This window comes from Bactrocera dorsalis, chromosome 6 (genome assembly GCF_023373825.1).
Source record: "Bactrocera dorsalis isolate Fly_Bdor chromosome 6, ASM2337382v1, whole genome shotgun sequence".
NCBI lineage: Eukaryota > Metazoa > Arthropoda > Insecta > Diptera > Tephritidae > Bactrocera > Bactrocera dorsalis.
Window position 1 is genome coordinate 24,880,046 of NC_064308.1, and position 27,555 is coordinate 24,907,600.

The 27,555-nt window shown below is 35.4% G+C and overlaps 1 protein-coding gene across 50 annotated transcripts in view; it reads right to left on the reverse strand.

Moving 5' to 3' along the window:
• LOC105230773 (twitchin) overlaps positions 1-27,555 on the reverse strand; it is a 152,963-nt gene that overhangs the window by 50,019 nt on the left and 75,389 nt on the right. For 40 of the 50 annotated variants that reach the window (XM_049459936.1, XM_049459935.1, XM_049459933.1 and 37 more), the window contains 8 exons: positions 23,509-23,656; positions 19,244-19,617; positions 17,308-17,385; positions 14,281-14,406; positions 12,458-13,157; positions 11,617-11,970; positions 8,484-10,196; positions 3,653-4,552 (listed from right to left, as the gene is read on the reverse strand). In XM_049459936.1, coding sequence (XP_049315893.1) covers positions 3,653-4,552; positions 8,484-10,196; positions 11,617-11,970; positions 12,458-13,157; positions 14,281-14,406; positions 17,308-17,385; positions 19,244-19,617; positions 23,509-23,656 — 4,393 coding nt within the window. The remainder of the gene's footprint in view (positions 1-3,652; positions 4,553-8,483; positions 10,197-11,616; positions 11,971-12,457; positions 13,158-14,280; positions 14,407-17,307; positions 17,386-19,243; positions 19,618-23,508; positions 23,657-27,555) is intronic. The other 10 variants (XM_049459934.1, XM_049459926.1, XM_049459925.1 and 7 more) reach the window with 3 other exon arrangements.

The window sequence follows — 27,555 nt, forward strand, 5'->3', positions numbered from 1 at the left end:
TGCGTGCACTCCGAGGTCCTAACATCGACTCGGACCACTATATTGTTGCAGCCAAAATTCGCACCCGCCTCTGTGCAGCAAAAAACGCACGCCAACAAACACAAGGAAGGTTCGACATCGAGAAGCTGCAATCACAACAGACATCCGAACGATTTTCTACTCGGCTTGCACTCCTGCTCTCTGAGAGCACTCGTCAACAACTCGGTATAAGGGAAATGTGGGACGGCATTTCAAACTCCTTACGTACAGCTGCAACCGAAACCATTGGTTTTCGGAAAGTGCAAAAGAACAGCTGGTACGACGAGGAGTGCCGTGTCGCAGCGGAAAGAAAACAGGCTGCCTACCTCGCAACGTTACGATCGACCACAACACGTGCGGAATGGGATAGATACCGAGAGTTGAGGAGGGAAGCGAGACGCATTTGTAGACAGAAAAAGAAAGAGGCCGAAATGCGTGAGTATGAAGAGCGTGATAAGCTGGCCGACAGGGGTAATGCTCGAAAATTCTACGAAAAGATGCGGCGGCTTACAGAAGGTTTCAAGACCGGAGCATACTCTTGTAGAACCCCCAAGGTGATCTAGCCACCGATGTCCAGAGCATACTTAAATTATGGAGGGAACACTTCTCCAGCCTGCTGAATGGCAGTGAACGCACAACACCAGGAGAAGGCGAACCCGATACCCCAATCGATGACGATGGAGCAGACGTTCCATTGCCCGACCATGAAGTAGTTCGAATAGCAATTACCCGCCTGAAAAAAAACAAAGCGGCAGAAGCCGATGGATTGCCGGCCGAGCTATTCAAACACGGCGGCGAAGAACTGATAAGGAGCATGCATCAGCTTCTTTGTAAAATATGGTCGGATGAAAGCATGCCCAACGATTGGAATTTAAGTGTGCTATGCCCAATCCATAAAAAAGGAGACCCCACAATCTGCGCCAACTACCGTGGAATAAGCCTCCTCAACATCGCGTACAAGGTTCTATCGAGCGTATTGTGTGAAAGATTAAAGCCCACCGTCAACAAACTGATTGGACCTTATCAGTGTGGCTTCAGACCTGGTAAATCAACAACCGACCAGATATTCACCATGCGCCAAATCTTGGAAAAGACCCGTGAAAGGAGAATCGACACTCACCATCTATTCGTCGATTTCAAAGCTGCTTTCGACAGCACGAAAAGGAGCTGCCTCTATGCCGCGATGTCTGAAATTGGTATTCCCGCAAAACGAATACGGCTGTGTAAACTGACGTTGAGCAACACCCGCGCCGTTAGTTCTGCTTTCTCCAGATTGAACAAGGAAGCAACGCAAATGGGTCTGGCAGTGAACGAGGGCAAGACGAAATATCTCCAGTCATCAAACAAACAGACGTCGCACTCGCAACTTGGTGCCCACATCACTGTTGACAGTCATAACTTCGAAGTTGTAGATAATCTCGTCTATTTAGGAACCAGCATTAACACCACCAACAATGTCAGCCTGAAAATCCAATGCAGAATTACTGTTGCCAACAGGTGCTACTTTTGACTGAGTAGGCAATTGAAAAGTAAAGTACTTCCTCGACGAACAACAGCCAAACTCTATAAGTCGCTCATAATTCCCGTCCTCCTTTATAGTGCAGAGGCTTGGACGATGACAACAGTCGACGTTGCGAGTTTTCGAGAGAAAAGTTCTGCGAAAGATTTATGGTTCTTTGCGCGTTGGCAACGGGGAGTATCGCAGTCGATGGAACGATGAGCTGTACGAGATATACAATGGCATTGACTTAGTTCAAAAAATTAAGAGACAGCGGCTACGCTGGCTAGGTCATGTTGTCCGGATGGATGAAAACACTCCAGCTCTGAAAGTATTCGACGCAGTACCCGCCGCGGGAAGCAGAGGAAGAGGAAGACCTCCACTCCGGTGGAAGGACCAAGTGGAGAAGGACCTGGCCTCGCTTGGAATATCCAATTGGCGCCACGTAGCGAAGAGAAGAAACGACTGGCGCGCTGTTGTTGACTCGGCTATAATCGCGTAAGCGGTGTCCACGCCAGTAAAGAAGAAGAAGTTATTCCGAAGTAAGAAATCACTGAAATTACTTTGAAAATAACTGATACATATTTCCTTTGAGTAGCTATTAATCACAAATCAAAAAAAATGTTGATTTTCTTTTTTATTAACTTTATGTTCAAATTTATAACAATTGAGTAATTTTCAAGATTATTAGTTAATGACATTTAAGGTAATGAAATAGCAGAAGTCATTCTTAATTTTTAATAATAAATTTTTTGAATAAACTTTTATTCATATTTCAATTGTTTAAACAATTAAGGTATAAAATCCACAAAATTTCATTCATATCGCTCGCATGGTTTTCGAGATATTAATTTTTCAATTAAATCGAGCTAAAAAGTTTGACTGTTAATAACAATAACAAACTACGGAATGGGGGAGGGAAACTTTCAAGAAATGTTTTTTGATAAGTATACCGTGCAATAAACTATCCATTTTATGCTTTCTCAATTTAATGAAAATTTCGTGTCAGACTTTACATGGATTGACCCTAATTGTAGTTTTTAATTAATTAGTGTTTAAATTCAATTATATTTACTGTATTTGTATCGTACATTCTTTTTTACTAGATTTTCCAGTCGAAATTACTGCTAAAATAACATTTCCTGTAAGTTTTTTTTATTACTATTGCATAATTAAATTTAAATTACGCAGAAAAAAATAGGTGCACCAATTTTCAACCGAAGATTTTGTGATGCCAGTTCGAGCATATCTAGATAGTTTTCATTTTCATCAGCAACACTAAATTTAAAATACATCTGATAGCAAGTCTTTTGGCATTATAATGCACTGCGTAGCCATTGATGCATTCTACCACCCCCAATATCTAGCAATTGTATTGTATTACTCCTGAGATTGGATTGGCTTGCAATTGTTTCCATTTTTATGGTCAATAGAAGCATTTCAACACTTCAACATAAAAACGACTGCTCAAACTTTCGTTCACCTCATTGGCTTAAGAAAAGTGAAGAATGACCGGGCTGTCAATCACCAGACAGTAGTAGAACAGCATCTCCAGAAATTTAATTGTTGCCGTTTAATTATACTATTGCGATGTTCTTTGCAATGCATTGAGAATATTATCTCAAATTATAATTGAACTTTTTATCAACACTGCATTATTGCGCTATTTTTTTGAGTTTGGTTTGCTAAGAATGTCTATGCGTCGTTCGCCCATAATCTAGCAAAGTAGCCGTATTGACTTGCCAAAGCACCTGTCAATGCGATCTTTTCTTTTGATATTAAAAATGTCTTACCAACAATTTTCAGACAAATCGATTCAGCCATTCTAGACATTTTTTTTTATAGTACGAGTATATACATGTGGTATCGAAAAGCACAAACGTTGTTTCATTAAGAAGCAGCCATCAGCATACATTAGCTATGCTTAAGAGTATAAGAACTTTTAATCAATTCATTTGTTGCAGAATAAACGGACAGATACATATTGCACGTTTCATTCAGGTTATTTCAGATTAACTCAGATAAGTTGAATGTAGTTTTTTGAACTTTTTTGGAATTTAGTTATTGCATATTGCTACCATAATTTTTGAGTACTTTTTGTAGTTCTATACTTCTAAAAATAAAAAAAATACTTACGTTTTTTGTATTTGGCGACCTGAACTTTGCTGGGATCTGAATGTGGCGATAGGCCGGCCTTGTTCATGGCAATAACCCTAAATTGATATTCTCCATACTCTTGTAATCCATCTATGCAAGCGTCCAATTGGTTTCCAGGGACTTCAAAAGCCTTTTCCCAATCAGGCTTCGATTTATCCTTTTTCTCGATTATATATTTTTCAATCGGTGCACCACCGTCATTGCTGGGCGGAGTCCACTTTATGGAAATGCTTTGGTTATCAAAGTCGGTGATTTCTGGAGTTCCTGGTTTATTCGGTTCATCATATGGATCTTTGGCAACTACACCAACCAATGTGATTAACGGTTCAGATTCACCTTCATCATTAACCGCACAAACACGGAACTTATATTCGGATCCGGGATTTAAGCCTGTTACATCAAAACTGGGCGGCTCCTTTTCACCAGGTGAACGGCCTACGCGTACCCACTTACCGGTAGCTGTGTCCATTTTTTCGATGACATATTCTTTAATTGGTACACCACCATCATCCTCAGGCTTTTTCCATTGTAACTTACATCCATTCGCTGTTACATCGCTCACGGTTAGCGGTCCTTTCGGGGATGTTGGCTTCCCATGCACAATCAGTTCTACGGTCTCTTGGTCTACACCGTTGCGATTCTCAACTTTTAATGTATACATTCCGCTATCTTTACGCACTACATTCGTTATAACGAAGTCGGTATGATAATCGACGTTCTCAATTTTAATGCGATCGCCGGTGGAGAGTGGTATATCATCTCTCCAGCTCCAATGCACAGTTGGAATCGGTTCACCAATGACATCAACTGACCATTTGTGGGTGCGCCCAGTTTTAATTATAACCCTCTTAAATGTTGAACGATCGATTTGTGGTTTTACTGCCGAAATTTACGCGCAAGTTAATATTAATGAAATTTGACATTTTTATCATACACCAAATAAAAAAAAAACAAATAAGGGGAAGCTAAGTTTAGATGTAACCGAACATTTTACACTCTTGCAACTTGCAAGGAACAAAGCCGAAAAATTTCGAATTTCAATAATATATCTGATAGGTTGACTCAAACTTTCGGTGAAAAGTTCGCAATAGAAAGCGGCATAACATAATATTATATATTCGAATTGAATAGTTTTGGTCCGACTTGGATAAGTTATGGTTATAAGGTGGCACACCTCAAAGGCACTATTCGTGCAAAGTTTTATTCGGATACATTAATTGGGTAACGATTTGTTTACTGGAAAGCAAAAGAATAAGATGGAGTTTAAAATTGTGTTATGTGGCAATGAAGCGTAGTTTTTGTCTAATAATTAAGCGCTTACTTATGTTTTCGATTAATGGCGTATTGTGGCATACACAATAGGCCGGTTCTGCAGGTTCATCTGCAATACCAACCCATCTTGGGAGTCAAGGAACATGTGTAACAAATTTCATGAAGATAAATCAATTTTACTGAAGTTATCGCTTGCACAGACGGACAGATGGCTGGAGGGACAGACTGTCAATCGGAATTCAACTCGTCTCGTCATCCCGGTAATTTTCATAACTCCATGTCTATTACGAACAACCGTTAGGTGAACAAAACTATTATACTTTGTGGCAACATTTTGCAAGAGTATAAAAATTACGAAATACATATATATGTAAGTATGAATAAATGCATGCATAAATAGGGCGAAAAAAGGTAATAACAAAGGACTTCTCAGTGCAGTTTTAGCTGTTTCAATTATGCGGAATAGTGTGATTGTCATTTATTAATATCTAATGGGATGAAATATAGAATTAATTATGTTCCTATATAAAGTAAATAAGGGGTGTTGTATTAATTTCCGGTGTTACGCAAACCCATTTTATCGGTTTTGCTATCAAAAACAACACAAGAAGATGGTCGCTGAGATTTAGGTGTAAGTTAAGAAATCAACTTATTTTATTATTACAAATTTATTTAGTTTCATCTCTATAGAGGACAGCATAAGATCAAAACCCAAAATTATTTATAAAAAAATATTTATAAAAAATATAAAAAAATTCAGATAGCCGCATTTGGTGTTAAAATACGTTCAATACGTTTTGTAAATTCTTTAAAAAAACCCGAATTTTTTTTCATAAATATACATTCAGAATGTTGGAAAAGGCCTTCGGTGAAAACTCTTTACCCCGAGCAAGTGTTTTTGATTGGTAAAATAATTGAAAGGGGTCGAGAATGCGTTAACGACGAACCGCGTCTAGGATCGCCATCAACATAATCTGATGATCAACACGTCAATAAAAATACCTGAGAACGAACGATTAACAGCAAGAGATCTAACTGTCATCGTTTAAATACCGAAAAGATTAGTGAGAATCATTTTGGAAAACCATTTGGGTATAAGAAAGATGAAGGCGCCATTGGTTTCTTCTGGCCAGCCAAACTGTCATCAAGGAATAGTATTTGAGTTTAATTCGTCGTTTGAGCGAAGCTGCTCGTAAAAAGAGGATGGAATCATGGACCGGTAATTCTTGATTTTCGCACCATGCATTGATTCTTCGTGAGTTCTTCGTCAAATTTTCAACCAATATCGTACCGCAACCACCGTATTCGCCTGATTTAGCTCCGTGTGACTTCTGGCTATTCAGGAAACTCAAACAACCGCTCCGAGGAAACCGTTTCGAGTCAATTAAAGGCATTAAATGTGATTCACTACTCGCATTAAAGGCTATTCCGGACATTGACTTTAACAACTGTTTCGAGGATTGGAAAAAACGTACAAGTTTATTGGAGCCAAGGGAGATTACTTTGAGGGGAAAAGAAGAATAAATTAAGAATTTTAAAATTGTGATCAAAGTCTTACTATTTTTGCTCATACGTGAGAACATACAATATGTGCAAGTAAAGTTTTCAATCAGATTCTCCGACACCATTGATAACACTGGTAAACACTGTTTTTGTTAGATGAACTTTGTTATGATTTTTATTTTTGTTGGTGTACCCTCATTAAAAATATATGACAATTTTGTTTTTATCACATCCAGTATTCTTGTAACATTCATTTCTGACCTCATATACGTTTCTTTGTTTACATAACTGCATTTAGTCGACTGTGTAAGTATTGTGTTTGCTTAATTACATTTTATTTACATTAGTTAGATCGTAAATATGCCACGAAAGTGTTTGAACAACCCGGAAAATTTTTGTTATGTGTGTGGAGAATTAACTTTTACATCTCAGCGTCGAAATTTCACATCACTAATTGAACAGTGCTATTTAGACTATTTTGGTTTTTCTGTGAGGAATCAAGAAAAAAACGTGTGTGAGGCTCCTTTTAGGTTGGGCTAAATAAGAGCCTAGACGTTAGTCATTTGCTATACCAATGATTTGGACGGAACCAAAGGATCATGTAAAGTGGGCCCAAGCGTGAATCACTACCTTCGGGCCATAAAAATGTTAAAAATGGTCCTCTAGTGAACCCTGATGACATACTTTCACCACCGTTGCACATAAAGCATGACATGATAATGGATGGATAATGGATTTTTATATCTAAAAAAGATATTCTCTAAACTCAGCGAGGCGAAAATCAAAGAGGGAATATTTGTATTTGATGAGAGCTTTGAAGAAAAACTGAATGATCAGGAAAAACTCGCCTGGAAATGTTTTGTGAATGTTGTTCAAAAATTTCTAGGTAACCATAAAGCGGAAAATTACAAAGATTTAATAAATGAACTTATGATATCATTTAAAGCTTTAGGGTGTAATATGTTCTTGAAAATACATATGCTGGACTCTCATCTGTATTTCTTTCCGCCAAATTTGGGTGCTGTGAGTGACGCACAAGGTGAGAGGTTCCATCAAAACATTTCCTTAATGGAGAAGCGTTATCAAGGGAAATGAAGTCCAGGAATGCTAGCAGACTATTGTTGGAGACTTAAAAAGGACCTACCGGAAGCCAAATATTCAAGAAAATCACAAGTATCTATTAGATATTAGGAAATAATTTTGTAAATGTGCCTGAATTTTGTACGTTTTACGAAAATATATGTTTTGTTGACACAAGAAGACATGATGTGTAAATTTTTTTTCATTGATATGTTATTATTTGGTGGCCCTACTATATTCAAAATTTGATATAAATTTTCATGTGTCAAAAAAAAATACAAATTTGTTGACCAGTGTAATCAGAAGTGGTTTACAATTCTGAAAACTATTCAAATTTGTCTTGGATTCCACAACACCTTTGAATATTTCAACACATAGCAAATATGAAAAAAAAACTGAGCTCTAAGGTTCCAAAAATCGCTTATCCCATAGAATTAGTAAAACGAGATAACGGGAGGTAATATCTTTCAGATCTGTCGATTTGAAGTTAGTTGCAGATGCATTTTACACATAATACGCGCAGATTTTAGCTGAAGTAAAATGAAATTTTCTCCAAAAACTGTTGTTTTTTTTATAATATTTAGATACTTATATTAAAAAAAAAATACTCACGCAATATGAAAAGCTGAATAATGATATTTAGAGTCAGGCTAGTTTTACACTGTTCACATAGAAACAAATACTTAGTTAATGTTCCATTAGTTGGAGCGTCTTACTAAATATTTTCGAGGTATACGTAGATGTTTTAACATAAATGTATAACGAATGTGGTTGGTATTTATGGAACCAATATCGTTCAGGATACATGTCTTTAGCAAAATATATGTTTTCTTTAAGATATCATTACCAATATATTTATCAGTTCAAAGCATAAAGTAATGCAAGCTAAGCTTTTTCATCAATATCTTATCATGTTGAAACAACAGCTGTAAATAGTCTATATGAGTTAACTTACGGTTCCTATGTTTGCATAAATGATTGTCGGTTGGTTCAGAAGGTTCTGAGGCGCCCGCCTTATTAACAGCGCGTACCCTAAATTGGTAAACCATTTTCTCCTTAAGCCCATCGACATAAAGTTCTGGTGTGGAACCTTCAGTTTTGGCTATTTCACTCCATGTTGGTGAGAATTTGTCTTTCACCTCAACAATGTAATTCAATATGGGCCTACCCCCATCGGATGGTGGACGCTTCCATTTAAGTGTAACGCTCTTATTATCGTAATCTGAAATTTCTGGTTTTCCAGGTGGGCTTGGCGGGTCATAGGGATTCTTGGCAATAATAGGCTCGGTGGTTTCTAATGGGTCAGATTCACCCTCTTTATTAAGAGCCTTGACGCGGAATTTATATTTTTTATTGGGAGTAAGGCCTTTAAAATTGAAAGAGGTCTCGTCTGGACCAACTTCACCCGCAGGTATCCAACGTCCTGTTTCTTCGTCCATTCTTTCCAATGCATAACCACTTATTTCGCAACCACCATCATCCTGTGGACGCTTCCATTTCATTTTGATATGATCAGCTCTTACTTCTTCAGGATCCATTGGACCACCAGGAGCTAATGGTTTATCCAATACAGTTACCTGTGCTTCACTTTCAATAGTACCAGAACTATTGGATAACACAATCTTGTAAATACTAGTATCTTTTCGAACTGCCTTTTTAATGGTTATGCAGGAATTTCGTTCCATTTGGTCAAGTGTAATACGTTGATTATCGAAACTCAAGTCTTCTGTACCTTTGTACCATTTAGCCTCTGGTTCTGGTTCACCATCATATTTGATATCGAAACGAATAGTTTGACCTCTTTTTACTACAACATTTTTTAGACAATCACCAACTATGAATGGCTTTACAAATCGGCATTTAGCAATTATAGCTTTCGTTTTGTCGCTGGGTTCACCAGGACCAGCCTTGTTAACAGCACGGATTCGGAATTCATACTGTTGTCTCTCTTTTAATCCATCTACTGTACCCTCACAAACGTCGCCAGAAACTTTCTTGCCTGCTACCCAATCATTAGAGAATTTTTCTTTGTATTCAATAATATAGGCAGTTATTGGATCACCGCCATCACTGTCGGGTGCATCCCATTTTAAATCAGCATGATCTTTATCCCAATCTGTAACATCGACATTTTTCGGTTTGCCGGGTTCATCCCATGGATCTTTTGCTAATACAATGTTTTTGAAAGGAGCAGGGTCCGATGGACCAATCTTATTTACAGCACGTATACGGAATCTGTATTGTCTTTTTGGCATAAGGTCCTCTATTTTCTTAAAGAGTTTTTCTTGTGGCTGAATCTCAGCGACAACTTCCCAGCTTTGCTTTTTGCTTAGATCTTGGCGTTCGACTATGTATTGAATAATCGGTGAACCCCCATCGTCGTTGGGTTTATCGAAGGTCACTTTGCAAGATGTCTGGAAAACTTCAACTACATCGACATTTCGTGGTGGCTGCGGAACATCTTGGAATATAACTGTTACTTTCTTAATATCTTCACCTTGACCATTAGATAGTTTTATTTCATATGGACCAGAAAGGTCACGCGCTGGCTTCTTAATTTTAAATGTTATTTTATCTTCAGTTACAGCCACTTCAACTTCTTTAACAGGCAATGGTTTACCATCCTTCACTAATTTGGCCTCTATGGGAGTTTGTCTTGTACCGTTAACTATAAGAATAAAAACAATCATATTTTAGGTTAATTTACACCCATTGACGAAGATAAATTATTAGGTTGTCAAATATCTCCCTTCCGCCAATGCTTTATAAAAAGTGTTACAGTGATCGGATTTAGTTCAAATATGCGCCGTTTCGTTCGTTAATATCTTTCAATCTAGACGGCAACTTCAAAATACTCCCCTCGCAGAAGCCCCTCTCCTTATTTGCGAAGAACTCGGACAACCACTTTTCACAAGCCTCTTTTGAGTTCAAGTTTACACCAACAAGGGAGTTCGCCATGGACAGGAACAGATGGTAATCACTTGGCGCTATATCCGGGCTATATGGTGGATGCAGTAAAGCCTTGCATCAGAGCTCCCGTAGCTTCTGACGAGTCATCAACGAAGTGTGTGTTCTGGCGTTGTCCTGGTGAAACACTACTCCCTTCCTGTTAGCCAATTCTGGGCACTTCTGGTCGATCGCCTGCTTCAAGCGCTCCAGTTATTCGCAGTAGAGGGTAGAATTAAGCCTTTGGCTATATGGGAGCAGCTCATAGTGCATGATTCCCTTCCAATCCCACCAAACACACAGCAAAACCTTCCGGGGTGTCAATTCCGGCTTGGCCACTGTTTGGAACGATTCATCGGCCTCCGACCACGACCGTTTTCACTTGATATTGTCGTATGTGATCCAATTTTCGTCGCCAGTCACCATCATCATCGTTTCAAAAATGGGTCGGGTTCGTTCCGTTTCAGCAGCATATCGCAGGCGTTGATTTGGTACAGAAGTTTTTTTTTTGCGTCAAATCATGCGGCACCCAAACATCAAGCTTTTTTTGTGTATCCAGCCTTCTGAAAATGGTTTAAAATGGTTTGGTGACTAACTTCCATCTTCTGGGCGATGTCACGAGATGCCACATGCCGGTCGAACACGATGTTTTCCATGATTTGATCGGTATTCGTCGTCACAGGTCTTCCTCCAGCTGGCTTATCCATGGTGTCGTTTTCACCCACTCTGAATCGTCGAAGCCATTCCTCCGCAGTTTGAAGTGATAGAGTACACTCCCCCAAACCACAATTAATCTCACGGATCTCTAGCGGATTTGACTTTAACGAAGGTAAACTTTAAAATAGCGGGAATTTCGGCGTTAGTGAACTTCATGTTTGCACGTCTATAACTGTTGGACGCAAAATCCAAACTAATCATGCATAACGTCGTTTTGTAGGTTATGTCAAACGATGTATAGTATTGCCAGATACGAGCTCTGTAACGCTTTATACATAGCCGCGAAATTCAAACGAAAAGGCGGAAGGGAGATATTTGACAACCTAATATTACAATCAAATGCAATTAATATCATAAATACAGTAAACGGTTTTTAAATTGGAGTTTAAAGTTCTAAAGAGTAATAAAGCTCTGAACAAAATTACCTTTGTATGGTACTTCGAGTACCACAGGCGCATTTATTGGACCAACGAATTCGTCCGGACAGTCAATGTTTGGTCGACTTTCACCTTTGCGCACTGTTAGTTTGCAAGTTGAAGACAATTTACCCGATTCACATGTTATTTCACCCTCATCGCCCAGGGCAAGATTATTGAAAATCAGCTGGTGCTTGCCACCACCAAGATTTTTAATTTCAATACGCTCATTTGGCTCTACAGGACTACCATTGATTTTCCACTCGCAAGGTGCAGTTTGATCTTGCAATTCAACATCGAGTACCAGCTTTTCACGCTCCACAGCATCTGTGTCCTTGAGCTTTTTATTAAAACGATTCTGATCTAAAAAATGCACGCAAGTCAACAGAAAACAATAAAAAATTTATTACAGAACAAATCTGTGCACATATGTGCAGTCTGTACATATTATAAAATTCATGTCCATATATTTCACAAGACTGTATTAAATATTAATTTTCGAAAAAAAAAATTAAATTTGGTCTTCCTAAAGGTTAACGTATAACGTAACGTGGTTAGATGTCGCCTTTTAGAAAATTTTCGACATAAAATATAAGCTCAACGCATCTGTATTTGATTTTTTAATGTACTCTACTATTCTGTGCCCAAATATCGCCTTCAAATAAGCTATCAATTGTTGTCAAATGACGCTTGGAAGCGCTTCAAACAAATATTAAATTTTACTACTTTTCAGTTACTTATTGACAGTAAGCAAAACCAAGTAAGTAAAGAAACCTTGCTTTGAACCATTACCTTAGGTATGATTGCGAATAATTAATCTTCTAACTTTAAATTTAATTTCATAACTTACAATTAATTACAATTTCAGCTTCAGTTTTGTCAGCATTTGTTGTACACTTGAATTGCCCAGCATCACTGACCTTACAATCTTTGATAATCAGTTTCCGTTTTCGACCATCTTTAACAATTTGTATGCGTTTATCACCTTTCATTTCTTCATCGCCGCGCCACCATTGTACTTCGCCGGTAGCGTCATCAATTTCACACGCAAGTGTTATATTGTCTTTTTCAATGCATTGTAGTGATTTTAGTACTTTCACAAATTTATATGGGTATTCGACAATTTTCACCGCAGTCTCAGTCTTCTCTGGTTGCTTATCTAATTGACAACGATATTGACCAGTATCTTCGAGTACAGAATCTTTGATTATGAGCTTGAGGTTTCCATTTATATCTTTTGATATTAGATAACGTGGATCATCGGACTCGATTTTCTTATTGTCTTTGAACCAGGTCACGTTGGCCATGCTACTGCTAACGGCACACTCCAAAGAGGTCTCATGTTGGGTAAATCCTTCAATTTTCTTCTTAAGCGGTTTAGTAAATGTATAGCTAGGATCAGCTTCTTCGACGTTCAAAAATGCAGTGCTAGATACGCCGCCGATTTCTATGGTGTACTTGCCGCCATCTTCCACTTTGGGATTCATGACAATCAACTGGTAAGTGTCATTCTCATTCTTGAATTTGTATTTGCTGCCAGTGAACAGTTCCTTTTTTCGGATAAAATATTTTAGTAAAATATCGATTCAACTGTTATAGCATATAAAAAAATATTGATGGGAAACTATACATATATATGTTAAAACATATTCTTAGGTATTTAAAAGACGCTATTTATAAGTATAACTATGTTATATACATATATATATGTAACTAATTGAGAGCGTTGCGTGAACCATATTCGACAGCAATATTTCAGAAGTTGAAATTAGCGGAGCAGTGTCCACTCAAGCTGTTTTATGCTCTATAGATATAGGTACGTAGGTATATAAAAATGTGCTCATACCTTAAGGGTATAGATATATGTATGTAATTATTCGATTTTATTTTCTTTATTAGAGAAATTGACAGAAATGAATCTGAACGAATAGCTTAGCAGTTACAGATTTTGGTTTAAATGAGAAAAAAAAATTAAACTGTATGACATGTTGAATATGATTAATATCGTTTAAATATGGGTGCCATCGTGGTATTGTAAGAAGCTGCAATGCTGGAGAGTTTGTTGTGTCAGGTACTTAAGTCTCAATAACTTCGAAATGTGAACTTGTAGGTACGACGTTGGCTTCTTGTGGTTCACTACTGAATTGTCGGACCTCAGACCAGCTCAGCAAACCAACCAGCAGCTATACAGTAGCAAGGTCCTTCTGGCCCAATGTAAATCGCAAGAGGTCTAATCAACTCTTCACTCTCAACAAAGCACACATTTCAATGGTTGTAAGAGTTCTAACTGGACATTGTCTGATCAGGATTCATCCGGTAATACTAAACATTTTATTAGACGCCAGTTGCATCAGTTGTTCATAGGGCCAGGGCGGTTTATTGATATCCGGTTTCCAACTGCAGGAGTTTTTAAGCTGGCTTCCTAAAGGACTGTACATAACGATCCAAGTGCCGCCATATTGAGGGATCAGCCGTCTAACTTAGCCTAATCTGGGTTAAGTTATTAAGCCAAATATCTCTTTTAATTGTAGTGGGTGGTAAAAAGAAATGTATACTTGGCTTAAAAATTTTTATTAAAATGTAGAAAATTTACTGAATATATATTATTTGTATATAGTAGTTGATCCCACACTATTAATATAAACTTTTAGTTATCTATTTTTGTATACTTACATCTTTTCGCAACATCCACTTGGGTTTACAATTTGGCTTACTAAAACGCGCTTCAAATACAACTTTCTTGTCTTTACCTTCCTTGGCAAATTGATCGATGAGAGGACTTAAGAAGGATTCTTGTTTCTGTTTTTTTAATATGTTTGATCGAATGGTTAATTTTTGTTTAGATTATTATAAGTGTACATTTAATTTAAATTTATTATTGATCATTTCGTAGTAATTTTTAATATTTTATGTCGTATTTTTAAATTTAACGCAGCAATTGTTGTTATATTCCATTTAGTTTATATGTCGGTAACGCCAGCCGTTTTTGTTTGTTTTTGGGAGTAGGACGAAATTAAGGTTTGCGTTGTCAAAAATGGGAAAAGAAATAATATTGTATAAATAATTTTTCAATTGTCATACATCATATTATATTTATTTTGTTCGGGCAACACCAAAATTGTGTCCGCAAAAATTAGCAAAATAACTAACAACGCTTTCCAACTGATAGATTGCATGTACGTCAATTGAAAATACGTACATATTCTGCTATTTGGTAAGTATAGATGCAAGCAGAATATAGATTTCATATTTATACTACGGCGCATACATATATGTGATACAAAAAACTTTTTATAACCTTTTTTTGTTAAGTGTTACGTTTTCAGTTGGGAGTTTACAAAAATTCAAATTGTGATGTATTTGAATGTGAAAGAAGTTTGTGGCACATATATATATGTACACATATTACAATAAGTACACAAAATTCCAACAGGATATTTATTAAGTTAGAGGAAAAGTTAAGCATTTGGTAAGAAAACAAAACACATAATCCAAAATAAAACAAATCCTTAAGAATACTGTATTAAAATTTTAAATTAATTGAGAAAATATCGTCTAAACCAAAATAAAAAAGGGATTTTATTTTTAGAAATTGTGTTCTTTGCTGTGCCAACTTAACAACCTTGTTATAATAAAATTAATGATTTTGAGCAGGCGCTTAAATGTTAACTATTTTGGCTTTATATACATTTTGTATAGGTACATATATGTATCATATGTGTGACACATGATGATACAAAACATATAAATATATTAATGCTGTTTATAGCAAATCTAATTATATTATAATTAATAAATAGAAACATATATACCTAAATGCAAATGATTTTTAGGCATTTAATTGTGATTTTTAGGTCGCATTTGTATTAAAAATATGAGTTAAATGCAGATACAATATACAATATATTATTATGTGTTCATTTTTATGTTATTTATTTTGTATGCTTGACTGCATGTACACTACAGATAAAATGCTTTCATTTATATGTTAGTATAATAATTACTTGTATGTACAGTGAGCAAATAAAGTTTAAGCACATTCTGAAAATCCAACTAACGCACACTGTAATTGGAAATTTGTTTGCATTCAAAATCACATAAAAAAGCTAACGTAATTTTTATTGCCATTTTTTTCTGCGTTTTTCGTGTAAATCTAACAGTAATCAACCATTTGTGTTTAAAACGTTTAAAAATTTATATGAAAGGAACAATCGATAGGAGCTGGTGTACCGTGACGGAGTTCGCTTGGCCCAACTCGATATACATATGTACATATCTTATGTACAACAGACATTGTAACTGACAATGTATTGACATCGACGTTATGATGCAGCCTTAAAGATTATATACAAAATTTAGCACCCCGTAATGGGGAGGGTATACCCTTTCACAGTTTGAGTCGCAGGATCCAAATATCATCCAAGGGGACTTTAAACAAGCTGAATGGGAGAAAAATTAAAGAAATTACATATATGTACAGTAAGTGTTACTCCGAGCAAATGTCGGAGTAATTATTTCAAAAAAAGGACCAACCAAAATTATTTTATCACAAAAAATGTAACTTAATGTTCCACAGTTTTACGTAAACTTTTTTATGTTCAAATTTGAGTTTCCTTATGTTTTTTGTTTTTTATTCTTCTGATTTTTATTTCTTTATAATTATATAATCAATTTGCTATTTTATATATAAGAAATTAAATATTTGATTGAATTTCTTCACAAAAATACCTTGTACGTTAACTTGTTTTGCTGACTGTGCGTATGTGCAAAAACAGGCAGCCAAAATATGCCAATTAGTATTTGATCAAACTCCATTTTATTTTATTAGCGTGCCAAGCGTATACATACATAAATAATTCATTCATAAGTTGGTGATGATTTTATTATATTTTAGTCTGGGATAGTTTTTACAGCATTTCCCGAAAAGTTGAGATAAGTTAGTTTTTAAGAATACTTTAATATATAATATTTAAAAAGGATTCAGCAGATTTTCGAATCCAGAATTTGCATCGTCATATTTTTCTGCTGGGCATTTACGAGTGCAAATCTAAATTGTCGAAAACATCGAACAATTTCAAAAAGTGTTAGCACAACATCTATAAATAGACATCGTTAAAATATGTATGTTGTGTATTAAAAATGTAGACATTGGCCTAAACCCTTTACAGTGTGATAAAAAATAGTGCATTGCAAAATTTTCATTTTCTGTGTTAAAAGGTTAAAAAAAAATATACGAAAAAACCGAGCGCACAATCAAACATAGATCATAAAAAACTTAACGTTTGAGAATCAAAGAGTAAAGAAATAGAGTAGTTGTTTTTGAAAATAAAAATTGTACACACAAAAATTTTTCATTAACGGTTAGAAAAGTGTTGGCGTACGGCTCTAAGTTTATAAATCTGTTTTAAAACGCTGAAAGTTTAAGTGAAAACAATAACTAAATGAATAAGCACATACATTTATGTATATGTAAAATTGAAACCGAAGTTTTGAGTTTGATTACAAAAAATATTAATATTATTATTACTACGAATATTGTTCAGTATTTTTTGGAAATGTGAGATAGAGAACGTTTAAATAGACAACATATAATATGTAGTACTAAATAATACTCAGATTGAGTGCCAAAATTCTTTCGTAAGGAATATAAAAAATTGTCGAAATAGTAAAATTATTTCAGGGCTAATGCCTGAGTCGAACCTCCTCGCGTCGAAATGGGTGTAATGTTGGCCAATCGGGTATCAATTCAGCTAAGGACGGTCTACGTGATCGAGGTGCCTATATACATGTGGGTTTTTGCATTATAGAAAATAAAATATATTAAAATTTTAGTTTTTAGATTGGATCATATGTATATATGTATGATTTGTGTGATTTCATTTATGGTCTAAAAATTTGTATAACACTTCAATTAATGCATTTGAGTAAGGTATTCAATTCATATACTGTGTGTAATGTAGGCTTCGGATATATTCCGTATGCATATGTTTAATACAAAGAGCAGAGCGTTTGTTTAGTCAAAGGAATATCCGTCCTTTTGGAAAATAATATTTTCAATTTGGAAATTTTAATTATAATTATAAATTATGCTTCGATTATGTTGGATAGCTTTTGCAGTTACATAACGATTAAATTTAGTTTGAGTATTATAACATTTGAGAAGTTATGTTTGTGCTTATGGTTGGCTTAACGAACTATCTTTCAATCTTTTCTTAATATTTTTGTAAAATTGAATTTACCATGATTAGTTCGTTAAGCCAACCATAAGCACAAAAATATTATCTCAAATGTTATAATAGTCAAACTAAATTTAATCTTTATGCAACTGCAAAAGCTATCCAACATAATCGAAGCATAATTTATAATTATAATAAAAATTTCCAAATTAAAAATATTATTTTCCAAAAGGACGGATAGCGTGAATGATATTGGTGTTAATAGGAACCGAAAACAAGAAAAAACGTTAACTTCGGCTGCATCGAAGTTATGATACTCTTTACAGGGGAATTTTTTTAGCATGAAAGGGTATACAAATATCCTTATTCTGCTTTTGAGCAGCCAGTTTAAATGACAGCTATATACTCCAGTAGTCTGATCTGAATAGTTCTTCGGTGTTGTCTTCGATAACACTAGCTTACAGTCATTTGATGACTGTGACGATAGAGGCTGTTTCTTGCTTTATTGTAAGTGGATGAAACCGAAAATGAAATTAAATATCTTTTAACACGTAAAGCATTTTATGATGTAGTCAAGGGATGAACAAATCAAACACCCACCATTTACTGAAATCATAAAAATAGTTATACATGATGAAGAGTTTTCGAACTGAAATTCGTAATCAGAACACCGCAAAAAAAAATCGTTGAGTGTTGTAATAATCTATGCCGAATTTCATAAATACACTTTGTCAAATAAAAAATTTTTGCATACCAAAAATGCATAAATTCTTACTAACTGCAGGAATTAAGATAAGTAAACCGCAGGACTATCACATTTGGTAACTAAAAGCTAGAGGTCTGCTTGTAGTGTATTTGTTACAGGGATCAGATAAACTTTGCAAAAGTGTCGAAAATCTTTTGCTCGTCATGATTTACAGTGCTATGAAATGTTTTACTTTGAACAAAAATATACATTGGAATGAGCTGTGAAGCACATTAGAGTATTTCACTGCCAACAGTCATCCGGCTTTGGATTTAGAGGCATTTACACATTTGAAATAAGTTTTTTTGATTTTCGGATACAGGGCTTTAGTTTACATTACGATTTATAAAGTACTTATGTTATTTCAATAATATTCTAGGCTATGTTCGTTAAATATAGTTAAAGTATTTTTGTTCGCTGATATTGAAGTGATATATGTTATATATGAAATGTTTGTGAACAAATTATTGAAAATTTGATTACCATAAAATAATTACAGAAATATTTATAAATATACACCAGAAGTCTGATTTTTCAGAAAATTTCCCAAAATAATTATAACAAAAAAAAATACATTAGTATTTTACTTAAAGCAAAATGATTTTGCGTATACAGTATACATAGTATTATCATTAGGCAGCTTAGTTAGTATTATTTAGTAATTTTGCACGATTAATTTGCAATGATCGAATGTTGTGTATCGAACACTTCTTACCCTCTCTACTTTTTTGAGTGTCGGCAATGGTTTTTCAGTTTGTTTTAATTCACCCCAATTGGGATCTTCTTCTTCTTTGTCCCATTTTTGATAACGACGTTTTTTGAGCATGGCCCGGAAATCCATGCCACTTGAATCAGATACATACAATTGCATTTCGGCGGAATCTTCGCCGTGTATATTTGCAACAACTACTCTATATTTGCCTTCATCATTAGGCTTACATTTTCGCATACAGAGTGTAATAGAATTTGTTTGACCATCAGTAAGAAACTTAAAACGACCACCCTCAATGATTTCGCTGACACCTTTGTAGAATCTAAATGTTGGCGCTGGATTACCTTCTACACCGACTGTCATATAAGCCGTTGAGTCTATATTTAGGTACATTAAAATGTGCAAACAATGGGAAAACAATTTGAATATACATAAACAACATATTATGACGATAAGAACTTATAAACGAGTTAGTATACTAATATAAAGACACATTAATAAGTAAACAAGTATGAGGCCCTATGTTCCACCTAGGAACTACGGGAAAATATATATATATATAAGTATGTGTGAATGAAAAAACATACTTACATACAGTACGTAAAAGCAAATGTAAATGGATTCGATTCGAACGTAAATGCTCGTAGTCGCATTGAGTTTAACTGCTTCACGCTTACGACCTAACCCCCCTCAATAGTGAAATCGCTACCGATTTAGGCACTGTTTCTTTGTTATCCTTGACCTTTTAAAAACTGTTCACGAATGATTGACAAATATGGCTTTAAATGTTTATTTTTATATATGTACATATTAGAGTGTTTTTTGAACTATTAATTTTTTTTAATCTCGTCACGAAATTTCCTTGGAAATACTCTAAAAAAAATCCCTGAAAATTTTAGCCCTTAATATTAACATTAAGAACTGGACCAAGGCATGTAAAAATTTTCCATAGAAAATACACTACAAACGTGATTTTTTATCTTTAAATTCCTAGAGATCAGAGGTATTTTATGGCATCGCTTTGACTTTAGACGCATATTTCTCAGAATTGTTCACGCTACAAAAGTGCTCAGTGCAACACAGTTGTAACTCACACCGGCGAGGTAGTACGGTGCTCTAAACTTGACTTTTCCACGAAATTCGCATTTTTTGTATATATCTAGTAAGTGACAAGAGCTATAGAAAAAACGTACACAAAAACTTGTGGGAAAATTTTATTTTCTACAAAAAAGGTCCGAGGTCAAAATTGCTATCATTAATACTGGATAACGTTTATTGGGTCCAATAGATTATAAATTCTAAAATTTTTACCAATAATACTTGTTTATATTTCTTATTTGAATAAACAATTTATGATGGAAATGGAAACAAGTATGTGCATCCATAATTCATATAAGAAAATCTATTTTATGTCTATTTATAGCCCATTCTCTGTTTCACACATTGTGTGGTGTATTTCTATTATATATAAACGCTTCGAATGGATTTTTCGATGTTTCCTCTGGTCCTCTACAAATTACCAATTTTTAACATTTGCGCCTTCTCTATTCATTAACATTCTCAGCTATGATCCTATACTCAATGAATACATATAAAACCCGGATAGTGTACGAGGTATGGCAATTAAGTAATGAGACTGATTCCATAAAAACCGTAGATTTGAAAATTATTCTACAACTCTTCCATCCCCTTCAAAATAGTCCCCTTGGGCAGCTATACAGCGATTCCAGCTTGTTTTTCATGCTTCGTAACATTTCTGGAACGCTTCGACTGGGATGTCCACGAGTACTCCCGTCACGGCCGCCTGGATGTCCGTAATCGACTCAAAATGGGTTCCTTTGACCACCGATTATGTTTTAGGAAACAAAAAAAAAGTCACAGGGTGACATGTCGGGCGAATAAGGCGGCTATTGCAACACGGCGACCCCTTTAGAGGCCAAATACTGGGACACGCTGAGGGCGGTGTGGCATGACGCGTTTCGCGATGAAGGATCCAGTTACGAGCGATGTCTGGGCGTACCCTGTTGACTCGTTTTCGCAATCTTTCGAGTACTTGGCAATAGTAGACTTGATTCACAGTTTTCCCTGGAGGAACGAATTCTTTGTGGACGATTCCACGGCTATCAAAAAATGCAATAATCATCGTTTTCACCTCCAACTTGCTCATGCGAGCTTTTTTTGGGTGGGGCGCGCGGAGACAACCATTGTGAGCTTTGACACGACTAAGAACACTATCACCATACACTCTTACAATTTTAGCGTACGTTTCCGAAGCTGTTTCGCTCAATCAGGCGTAAAATTTTATCGCGACGCGTTGCTTTTGATTTCGTTTTTCCATTTTCGTGACGAGCACTACAAACACACGTCTACTCAACTTGATGCAGCACGAACTAAACAAGCTAGAGCGATGGTACATATGTATATCAAAGGAGAGGGGAGGGATGCCAGAAAAAGAGAAAAGGAATTTCAAGGTCACAGGTTTACCACAATCGCGGCAATAAAATCAGTATCATTACTTAATTGTCAAACCTCGTATGTATCCGGTTTGGCGTAAGTTAGCTCAACGTCTGTATATCTAGAATCATTATATTACAAAATTTAGTTTACGTCAATATATTGGGTTGTCAAAAAAGTCTTGCGGTATTTTTATTGAATCAATTCGTGTGGCACCCATTCATCAAGCTTCTCAGTGACTCCAAGCTTCTTCAAATGGTTTATAACGGTTTGATGACTACTATGCCGGTCTCTTTCGACCAATTCAGCGATTTTATCGCAATTTTCGACGACAAGCCTTCCGGAGCGTGGCGCATCTTCGACCACCTCTACACCAGAACGAAAACGTTGAAACCATCGTTGTGCGGTGGAAATGGAAACTGTATCGGGTCCATAAACTGCACAAATTTTATTGGCGGCTTGAGATGAATTTTTGCCTTTATCGTAGTAGTACTGTAAAATATGCCATATTTTCTCTTTATTTTGCTCCATGTTTGCGACGCTATAGCTCACGAACGACTTAAAAGAAACGACAATCAATCAAACACTTGTTAGCGCGTGAAATGAATTTTCCAAAAATATCCGATGCGACGAATAAAACTAGAACTACGGGCTTTCAGCGCCAACTAGCGAAAATACCGCAAGACTTTTTTGACAACCAATAATTTGCACAAAGTTAGGATACAATATTTATATTTAATATCATGGTACCCGCACTACCCTTTTGGAACGTTTTAGATTTTTCGAAGTATAAGTAATCGGAAACTAAATTACGATTGATATTTATTGTTTTGTCTTTTTTCAATAATTTTTTAAATCCATTTAATGTATCTAATTCGTATTTCTAAGAAAGAAATATCGCTCTATGTAAGTAGTACATATGTATTGGCAGTTCGAAGTGGTCGCGACGATTATACATGAAACAACTAAATTGTTATATTTGTATTCTTGTATTTTAAATGTAAAAATATGCCAATCCTTCGCCTTATGAAGCTCAAACATACAAGATATATAAAAATAATAAATACTAGCGATTATCACATTGTTTAGAATTTTGACTGGCGATTGCTTTACTAGATTTTACTCCATATGATTTTAATTTATGTAGTACTAACCTTCAAATGATCCGTGCATAAATTTGACAAAGACATGGCATCAGTGTGAAGCAACTTTTGTTATTGGTGATATAAGAAAAAATGCGAATTTTGACTTATGAAAAATCATTGCTTATGGTAAACAAAATGCAGTGGAAACCAAATATTATTTGGCCTTCTTATTGCTTTTCTACCTATCGTACTTCCTATATTCAGCCCTAACAACTTTTTCCTGTTTTCAGATTTTAAGAGAATGCTTGTTAGAAAAAAATGCAAGTCCAATAATGAAGCAATCGCTGAAACTGATGATTATTTTGATTAGAAAGAGATATCGCATTATATCTATATGCGGTATCGAAAATTTGGAAAATCGATATTCTCTTTTTTCGCTCTCCTATGGATTTATTGAATGACCTGTCAGGTAGCAGAATTAATTTCTTGTTTGGATTTTATGCAAACAATGCACAAACACTTGAGCTAAGAAGTGGCGAATCGAAGATGATTTACCCGAGAATTTGTGCAATTATATTCTCGCGCGTTGGTGCACGTGATTGGAGTTCAGGAAATATGAATTTTCTCATTAAACATTTATCGAATAGCTTTATAATAAAATCAAACTGTATGTAAGTAGGCTGAATTGAAAGTTTACTATGATATGTAGGGTTTCTATTCTATACTTACCTTCAACGACTGAATATGACTCCTGAACATCAATAATTTGTGGTGGACCACCGTCGCCGACTTCACGTAACGGTGTGGATGGTTTATTAATCAGATCTTCAAGATCCTGAACACTGGGCCGACGTACATCAATTGACGTTCTGCGACGCTATTGATTCCAAAAAGGAATGTAGCAAACATGAATTGTACATGGTAGAAATGTATTTGTATATATGTTGTTGACGGAGGAAAATGAATTGAAAAAAACATAATAATCATATTAATACATTAGGTGTTAATCAGTTTCACATATAAATATAAGGGTTAATCTAAAATTTTAAAATATTTAAAAGGGTGAAAAAACAATGCAATACAACAATCAATATAGAACTACAATTTAACAAGTTTCAACATAACAGGTCAACTACAAACAAAATTATGAACTCCTTACTTTTGAATATATACTGTTATTGGATAATAAATATATTATATTTTCCGCTACAGCAGTTTTATTTAAAAAATATATATATGTTTAGACAAAATTAATTTTCAAAAACATTTGCCCTTTTGTACCCTCGCTTCGTGTCTCCAAGCTTTCAAATATCACTAATTTGGGTTTTATTTCTTTGAAATTCACAATAAATACATACATACAACAAAGATTTGGCTTGGACAGGTTCATATCAACTTTGTCTCGATTTGTTCAATATTTTTTATGCTTGTGTGAAGCAAAAAGTTCATCTAGAGATTTTTATCTTAAACAAGTAAGGAAGGGCTAAGTTCGGGTGTCACCGAACATTTTATACTCTCGCATGATAAAGTGATAATCGAGATTTCATTATCCGTCATTTACATATTTTTTTATTTTGTTGTAAAATTAATTAGATAGTAGTTCCTGAGATATGGTTTTTGGTCCATAAGTGGGCGACGCCACGCCCATTTTAAATTTAAAAAAAAAGCCTGGGTGCAGCTTCCTTCTGCCATTTCTTCCGTAAAATTTAGTATTTCTGACGTTTTTTGTTAGTCGGTTAACGCACTTTTACTGATTTTTTTTTGTGTGGGAGGTGGGCATGGTTATTATCCGATTTCTTCCATTTTTGAACTGTATATGGAAATGCCTGAAGAAAGCGACTCTATAGAGTTTAGTTGACATAGCTATAGTAGTTTCCGAGATATGTACAAAAAACTTAGTAGGGGGCGGGGCCACGCCCACTTTTCCAAAAAAAAATACGTCTAAATATGCCCCTCTCTAATGCGGTCCTTTGTGCCGAATTTCACTTTAATATCTTTATTTATGGTTTAGTAATGACACTTTATAGGTGTTCGGTTTTAGCCATTTTGTGAGCGTGGCAGTGAGCGGAGTTTCATCATGATATCTCAATTTTTACTCAAGTTACAGCTTGCACGGACGGACGGACGGACAGACAGACATCCGGATTTCAACTCTACTCGTCACCCTGATCACTTTGGTATATATAACCCTATATCTGACTCTTTTAGTTTTAGGACTTATAAACAACCGTTATGTGAACAAAACTATAATTAATACTCTCCTTAGCAACTTTGTTGCGAGAGTATAAAAAATAAAATAACGCGTTTGCTTCAAATTTTATGTTTCCAATGGAATGACTATGTTGCAGAAATGTTTTGGGGAGTCAACTTTATCACGAATATAAGTATTTCACTATGTTTCAAGTGAGTCGTCCATCCACTGCTATTATTGACGATAAAATAAAAGTTAAAGAAACAGTACTTGAAAATCGTAGTGTTGTTATGGATCTACTAGTACTTAACACATTTTTCTTAATGTAATGAGTATGAAGCGTATCAATGGCAGATTAGAAAAAAAAAGTACTGAATGCACCGACACAATCTAGCGTGATTGTGACTGACTTTTTAGTCAAAAACGAAAAGAGAGCCATATTGCAGTTACTTTATTCGGCAGATTTCACTGTGATTTTTTTCTGTTTGTGAAACTAAAATATACGCGCCACGAGTCTATTGACCTAAACAATAAAAATCGACAACCAAACTGTACTGTTGATTTACATTCATTTTTTTTTTTTTCAAATTTCTTTGTGATTTTCTTCCAAAGATTAAAAATACGCATTAATAAAATTCAGGCGAGATAATTGAACATTATGTTTCTCACATAGCCAGTCACATAGCTACTTAACTTCTTAACCATCGAAATCTTGAAAACAATTGTTCATATAATGATGTCAGGTATCAAGTATAAAATAATTTTAAATACATACATATGTACACTGGCATTACAAAGAACATAACGTAACCTAACCAAACCTAAATATATACAATAAGATCTCGGATTAATAAATTTAGATATAACAATAACAGATGTAATACTATTTTGAGCTTGAAACTTTCTTGTGATTAAAAATATACAAAAATGCATTATTTGGTAGAAAAAAAATAATGAGTTTTCAAATGATTCGACTGTTAACTTGTTTTAGTTTTTGAAATACCTAGGTAAAGTAAAAATTTGCATCAAGCTTGAGTTTGTCATTGAAAATTGTAATATCTCTGTTTGCGTTTAAAAGCGGGTCAATTGTAGCTATGATAATATGTATAAATGTGGGGACGCATGGATTACATTTGGCAATCAAGTTAATAAAATTTAATTTCACTTAATATTAATATATACATCATGTATCATTCATGGACATTTTGTAGGCATATGTATCTATATATTTTTGTAAAATTTTAAGGTCATTGCACTTTTATTTGAAGAATACATACATACTAACAATATAATAATTTTTTACTGTGGTACTGAAACTAAATATCACTGACAAAAGAGTTAACAATTTTATATATAGGTACAAAAATTACACTAAAACTATGAAGCTAAAATCATTAATATGACTAATAATACTTTTCTGTTCCGGACATCTTTTTTCAAAAATCCAATGAGTAATAAGTTATCCAACCGCTCGTCGCGATTGTAATTCCAGATTATTTATGGCAATTCGCACAGTATGACTAGTAATATTTACCCAATATTTTCATAAAATGTTACATTTATATTTCCAGCGTCATCTTCTCACTTTCTCCTCTATTGTCCGACTTCTGCCAGACTGAGATTGAAATATCTCGGTAGATATACAGGGTTTGTCCGGAAAGTAATAAGATTGAGTCGATTTAATGAATTAATTGAACCAATCGTTATAATTCTTTAAAAACTTTCAAAATAGGCTCCATCTGCGTCGATGCAGGGCTACCAGCGTGATTTCCGAGCATTGAAGGCGTCAGAGAAGGCATTCTCTGGAACAGCCTTGAGAGCCGAGGTGCATGCTGCTTCGATCCCCTCTAGTCTCAAAATGCTTGCCTTTCATCGTCATTTTCAGGCAAGGAAACAAAAACAGTCCGGGGGCCACATCTAGGGTGTAGGGCGGCTGTGGAAGCGTTATGATGCCGGCCTTGGTTAGGTAGCTGTTCACAGGAAAGGCGGTATGAGCCGGAGCGTTGTCGTGGTGCAATATTTTGTCGGACCCGATTGATTGTTTGAGTCTTTTGAGGACGTTCACATAAAACTTCGCGCTGACGGTTTGTTCAGAAGGAACAAATTCATGGTGTACGATACCTTTGATGTCAAAAATGACAATAAGCATCGTTTCACTTTGGTTTTGCTCATTGCGTTCCAAAAAGGCCTGGTGCCACCGAAATACACCACTTCTTGCTAAAGCAACATTTGGGAAAGCCTGCTTGATCATATCAAACGTCTCTTGCGCAGATTTACTGAGTTTCACACTGAACATAATCGTGTACCTCTGCTCTAACGAACACTGCATTATCAACTTACACAACGCGCGAAAATGTTTGTTCTGACTCTTCAAGTGCTCGGAAGCAACTGTCCACTGCTCGTTCGTTAGCTAAGAACGCCCTCTACCGAATCCAGTAGGTGCGCGCCCGCTCCGAAGTACAGTAGGGGCGAAAGAAAATCAGTCATATTACTTTCCGGACAGTGTGTTGCACGTTTTTCGGGCTAATAAATAAATATTTGTATAACTTTGAATTACTTATGGTAACTTATGGCAATTTCATGAG